Raw genomic sequence first — 6,689 nt, 5'->3', positions numbered from 1 at the left:
CTGAAAGCAAAGTATAGTGGAATGAATACTAAACTAGGAGTCCAAAGACTTGCAGTGTAATGTTGACTCTGTCTCTGTGCAGCTGCGAATGCCTCATGAATCTTTCTGTACCTGTGCCCTCTTTTGTCAAACAGACTTCATAAAACCTCCACTCACTACTCATAGGGTTTCTGTGAGGACCAAATGAAGAAAATACAAAATGGAAGCTACATTTAAAAAATATATCCTAAGATGGGGGATGTGAAAGGCTATTTGGTACTTTAGAAGCCTTATCTCATTCTCCCTTCACATCACACTCATTGACAGCTGGGGGTCATTCATTTTTCACATCTTACTATTAAACAAACAAATGTACCAGTTTGCAAGTGGGGAGAGAATAAAAACTGGGAAATTAGGGGTTAAGGAAAAATAACAAGACCTCAAAATTATAAGTTTCACAAATATGCAATTGTAATAATTTATATTGGGATAAAGAGATTAATTTCATTCTCTTTACATTCTTCAGATAATAGATATGTTATCAGCAAACCAAACAGTTACAATTTATTGTCCAGGGCTCAGAAATTACATGCTAAATATTAATGTGAATATATTTCTGTTTTTATACATTATAAATCTATTTTAAATATTAATGATTTCAAACAAAAAAACCTCACACTTTTTCTACATTAGACTTCATTTTGTTAAAAAAGTTCTTCTTTTGTACAAATGCAGGTGAATAAAATGTATTACTAAATATAACCATTTAAATGCATGGTTTAAATGGACCCCTTGTACCTACTTAGTAAGTACAGTGGGATCTGCAGCAGTCAAACTCAGTTCTGAGTCCAAAGCTTCAGATTTGGCATGGATGGAAAGGTTAGGCTGAATGAATCCATCTTTACTTGATTAACCTTAATATTTCCTGCCTAATACATAATACATAAGCCTTTTACAATATACCTTGTTTTATACAATCCATGATTCTGAAGTGTATACAAAGCACATTTTCAGAAATTGAATGATTTTTTAAACATATTAAAAACATAGTTAAACATATATTCTTTTTAAACATTTACTATTTAAAGAATTCATGTGGTGAGTCTAACCATTAGGTTGAATTATATGAAATTGCTGATATTTGAGCATTTTGGGCCCAGAAAAATGGCAATTTCGTATGGTTCAGCAAAACAAAAAGTGAAGTGTTCTCTTCATCCTAAAACAGAGTACACCTATATATAAATAACCTACCTGTTTATATATCAGCTAACGTGCAATTTTTGGGGGGTGGGTTGGGGGAGGGAATTGCCAAGTCAGCATTTTGGATAGAAGGACAAATTTAAATTATGCCTACTGGTTACTCTAGTTGCTTCCTTGAGCAGCAATATATGTTAATGAATACATTGGGGGATATAAGTTAATATAAGTGGAAAACTTATTTTCTTTATAATAAGTTTGCTATAATGAGAACATTGTTTATTTTCTTAAAGATTAAATATCATGTGAGTCATCATAATGACACTGAAAACTGTCTCCATTTATGTTATCACTGGAAACCGTGGGGGGTTATGCTGCTGTTTTAGTGTAATCTGTGCTGTGTGCTTTGGTTAATGCTCAGTGAAGATCTGGATCCCCTGGGGTAGTTGTGATGAAAGAGGGTGGTTGTTTTCCAGGTGAGCAACCTAATCATAAATTAGAATTCTTCATCGGAGTTAGTCCTTAAAAAGCAGTTTTAATCTCCTGAAATTTCGGTTGGAGAGGTCAGATGGGCAGGGAATAGATTTGCAGTCTGTGTCTTCATCAGATTCAGCAACAAGGTATTGGGCATCTTGCTATTCACTGCTGTTGAAAGTGTAATCAGTTCCTTCATTTATCCAGCCATTGACTTCTCAACTATAAAGTGCATTCAAATACTGTGGGCACAAAAGGGAGAGCCTAGGATGAAGGGAGATGTGTGTCTTTAAGAAGTTTTGGGGTGTATTGCCAGCCTTTGATGAAGTCCATGTATGGCTGCCAAGAGCTCAAATTTTAAAGGGTCCATGGAATTTGGGTATTGAGTAAACATACAACTGAAATCACTAAGATGTAATGATATGAGTCACTTTGGGTTTTGGAGAATGTAAAGCCAAAAAGGAACTGTACACCCTATCCAAGACTTATCCTACCTGCTAATTTGTTCTGAATGGTCTAGACTGCAGCTGCCATCTCTGACAGAGCACAGTGGTAACAGGTGTGGCAGAATCAGCCTTGCTGCTAAGTTTAGCTCTGCATGTGGGGATTTCACACTTTGCAGCCCCTTGGAGAGTGGAGCATTGGCAAATGACTGTGTATAAAAGTGGAAAGCACTTGGGAATTTCACCACCAAGCTAGATTTAGATCGGAGTAAAGGGGCCAATCTAAATTGGTTACAGACTATAGAGAGCTACATGTCTGGTGAAGGTAGCATTAACCTAACATCTATCCATTTCTTACTACCACTGCAATTCCCAAGGGAGCACTCTGTGAAATTTGATGACTGCCTTTTAGGTGCAAGGGAGAACTGATTTTTTTTTTTTTTTTTTTTTTAGCAGGTAGAATTTAACACAGGTGTACTAGTCCTTTGGCGGCAAGAATATGAGTAGCTTTCTAAATTCTAATTTGTAATGGTACTCATCTCCTTTGGTTCCCCTTTGGAAAGTGAATTTTAAAAATTAAATTCTCTCTCCACTACTGGCATACTAGGGCTACTTATGAGAATGAAATTTTTCAAAATATATTTCTCTCATAGATAATAAGTGAAACACTCCATTTTTTGGCAGGATCAGGAAGGAAGAAGCATTTTCTGGGAAATATAAATGTGACATTTAAGGACATTGATCTCAATAAGGATTTGTTAGAGGATGTTGTTTAGTCCTTCCCTCCTTTGTCTCTCTTTGTTTTTCTTATACTCAGATATGAAAAGAGTCTAGTGATGGACTAAATAGCTCTCTGATCATTTTTCACAAAAAAATCCTGGGGCCCAGAAGGCTTGAATGTTTTGTCCTAAGCCATAATCATTTATCCACTGAACACCCAAGATGACTCCATTTCTGCTTTAAAGTACAGTTGAGTCTTCTTTGCCAAGGCCACCTTTGAACAAACAAGCTCATATTTGTGTGTAACTCAATCCTGGGGTGCGACGGTGAGGGAGAAAAAGGCAAAGAACCCACATGTATAATATTGGGTTCATTACCATGAGAATATTTTGACTTAATTTTCCCTTCATTTGGAGGCAGTTCATTGTTCTAGATTTTAGCAATACATCTACCATTATCTGAGTTTTTAGAAGTCCAGTAATAGAATTAACACAGGCATTATATGTACATTTTTCCTCTCTAGATTGGTTTGTTTACTAGTAACTTCTTTTTGTAAACTTGCTCTTTAACAGTTTCTTTAAATCTCTCCTTTCATTTGGGACAAACCTGATGGCCTAAGACGATCAAATCATTGCTCTTTTGGGAAAGGGTTAGTGGCCCCTTCTGTTAACCTCTGACATAATTTGGCTGCATGTCAGTAGAGGTGATTCTTTAGGGTTGAAGTACTAAATTAAAACTTGTCCTTTTCTTGGAGTACCTTCTTTGAACAATCAGTCATTTCAAAGGCAAATCCTCTTTGTTTTTGGAGCTTCCAGGGATCCTGTGGTTTTTACAACTGCTGCATATGAATTTCTGTGGCCTGAGATTTGTTCAAGGTCCAGGCTCTCTTTGGTTACTATGGGAACCTGCTCTCCCAACCAGCTGCCATTTCCCATATTCCTTTCAAAGAATGAGTCTTTAACCTCTTAGATAGCCCACAAGCAGAGTCAAGATGAATAACACAAAGAAGACATGGACTGCTTATTAAATGAACAACTTGTTGGTTTCTTACACGGGAAGCTTCATGCAAGAAAGCAAGCTTTTCTGGGTATCCATGTCCAAGGGTTCACTGAGATCCGCTAAAGCTCACTTTCATCCTGGCTCTAAGGACTGGGGATTCGACTTTGCATCTCTACATCTCTGAATTGAGGGACACTTTCTGTGCTCTCAGAGGTGATGGGTGAGATGACATGTTTGAGCCGAAGGAGCATTGTGAAGAGCAGGATGAGGAGAATGGCCAGGAGGCTCAGGAATAAGCCCACATACATGTACAGGTTAGAATACTTGTCTGAAGTGGTATCAACCTCCGTTGCCAGAGTGGGAAAATGGGCCCGCCCAGTGAGATTTCCATGGAACTTAAAATGCACCTCCGTCATCACTCAAGACTTGAGTTGGTGCCTGTTTCTATTTAATTTCTATTTCTCTTGAGGCATTCCCTGGTCACTTAGACTGTCTCTGAATGTATTGGGGATGCTCTAACAATCTGATACCAATCTTTGCAGAGCTAAGTCAGTAATGCACAAACAAGAAAATAGTGATATTCTAATTTGGCAATTGTCACACCCTCTCTGTTCTTCAGCACAGCAAGCACAGCTCCTCCAATAGGTTTTACCAGAGCTTCTTCATCAATTTTTAAAGATATAGAAATAAAGCTTTATTTTCCACACTCCTACTCTTATACTAATTAAAAGAAATATGACATTGCTTTGTAATACTGTGATGGGGCCAAGAATCTCCTATACCATCATATCCAATTTTTAATATGTTTTGGTAGAGGAAGAAAGGGATCTCTTTTGTCTACACCTCATCTAGATGTGTGGACTAATTATGTGGATTCAATTGGGTTCTTCTGTGAAGAGACTCTCTAAAGGCTTTTGTATATTTCAAGCTCAGCATATCTGACCTTTCACACCTCTTGTCTGTCTTCCTGAATCTTCCCTAAGGATGGAGATTGTAAGGTTCCTGCCCAGCTGTGCAGCTTGAAGTTTGTAAGTCTAAAGGACGTGAGTTTTCTACAGTTCTGTTGATGTCCCTCAGTGTGGACAGGAGGGAAAGTGTTGTCAGACCTGGTAATTCTCAGATGAAGGAGGTCTCAGAGAGGTTGACAGCAGTGGGCCTAGGCTCAGAAGACTTGGCTCCTAAGATTCTTCACCAGATTTTCCTGAAAATCAAAAACGGAAATGAAAGATTCAGGCATCTCTGAGAAAAACAGATGGGCATTTTATTTTGAAATAAAAATAAATGGACACTTTGCAAAATGGTTTGCTATAGGCAAACTAGTTTTAAAATGATATCCTAAGTTTCCATAATTTTGAATGCTTTTTTGTATGTGCGGAAAACAGTTATTAAAAGGTTAAAGAAAAATTCAGATCGCTAAATAGTAGCTAATATCTAGGCTAGATTAGGAAAGTACTTTCCAAACTAACTGATCATAAGATTTACCTGGGGTACTTATTAGTATACAGACCCTGGGCCCCAATCTACACTTTCTGAATTATAATCTCCACAATAGAGGACTCAGAACCACTCTAGAGATTCAGACTTTATTTGTCTGGGATGGGGCTCAAGCATTGCTATTTTTTAAAAGTTCCCCAAGTAACTCTAAAGTACAGCCAGGACTGGGAACCACTGATCTAGCTCGACCAGGAAAGCCTAACACTGAAATAAAGGAGACCTAAATTTAAGGATTTGTCAATCTCCAGGTCCCAGTGCCAACTGTCACTTTAATCAGAGAATGTTCAGAAATACAGGCTTTTCCCAATTTTGTTTTTGTTCTCTCTCACTGAGATCTGTGGGGTGAGAATACACATTCCCCCTCACCCCGTATTTGTAAACCTAAAGGAATTGAGAGGCTATACATGTTCTGAGCAAATAACTGCACCCTTCATTATTGGTAAAGACAGAAATGATAACTGGCAAAAACATTCCAGTGTGTATATAGGGTCAACTATTTATTGTTGAAGTCTTCCAAAATGATTTAGCTTATTATTTGAAATGTGAATTTTGAATATGGGGTGACTAAAATAAACAATATAAACAACCATCACCTGTCACACTTCTATGTGCAATAGTAGACTGCAGACAATGTAGCCTAGTTCTGTCTCTCATGCCCAAGGAACATCCATAGAAATAGCTCCAACAATCACATTACTCTTGCTGTCATCTTGAGGTTTGCCCCCAGCTGGGAGCACGTCAGCTTAAAGTTTATATTCCCTAGCCTATGATACTATATTTTTGATAATCTGCATGTTTCTTAGTCTACCTACTCACTGCCCCTATCGCCCATGCAGAACCACCTGGTTCACAAGAAACAACAGCAAAGAGAGAGAAACTTTCTACAAGATTTGGAGCAATAGCTTAGGAAACATTTTTGCTATACTTAAAGGTACATCTATTTTGATTTTTGATTATCTAAGATTGAAGCCCAGAAATATGCATTCTTTTTTTTTTTTTTTTTTTGAGACAGAGTCTCGCTTGTTGCCCAGGCTAGAGTCAGTGCCATGGCGTCAGCCTAGCTCACAGCAACCTCAAACTCCTGGGCTCGAGCGATCCTTCTGCCTCAGCCTCCCCAGTAGCTGGGACTACAGGCATGCGCCACCATGCCCGGCTAATTTTTTTTATATATATATATATATTAGTTGGCCCATTAATTTCTTTCTATTTATAGTAGAGACAGGGTCTTGCTCTTGCTCAGGCTGGTTTCGAGCTCCTGAACTCAAGCAATCCGCCCGCCTCAGCCTCCCAGAGTGCTAGGATTACAGGCGTGAGCCACCGCGCCCGGCCAGGAATATGCATTCTAAACATAAGCTTTTTGAGTGATTCTTTGTGCACAAAGCT

The 6,689-nt window shown here is 38.3% G+C and overlaps 1 protein-coding gene across 1 annotated transcript; it reads right to left on the bottom strand.

Moving 5' to 3' along the window:
- Positions 1-3,955: 3,955 nt before the first annotated feature.
- On the bottom strand, positions 3,956-4,249 carry SERTM2 (serine rich and transmembrane domain containing 2). Its single transcript, XM_075999564.1, has one exon. It carries the CDS (start codon positions 4,226-4,228, stop codon positions 3,956-3,958), a length of 273 nt encoding a protein of 90 aa, XP_075855679.1. The 5' UTR covers positions 4,229-4,249.
- Positions 4,250-6,689: the final 2,440 nt, after the last annotated feature.

Source organism: Microcebus murinus, chromosome X, assembly GCF_040939455.1.
Source record: "Microcebus murinus isolate Inina chromosome X, M.murinus_Inina_mat1.0, whole genome shotgun sequence".
Taxonomy (NCBI): Eukaryota; Metazoa; Chordata; class Mammalia; order Primates; family Cheirogaleidae; genus Microcebus; species Microcebus murinus.
The sequence above is the reverse complement of the archived record's forward strand: the minus strand, read 5'-3'. Positions and strand labels throughout refer to the sequence as shown.

Bases quoted from the DNA above. Each gene is read 5' to 3' on its own strand.
- SERTM2 (XM_075999564.1), bottom strand. From the start codon at position 4,228: ATGACGGAGGTGCATTTTAAGTTCCATGGAAATCTCACTGGGCGGGCC.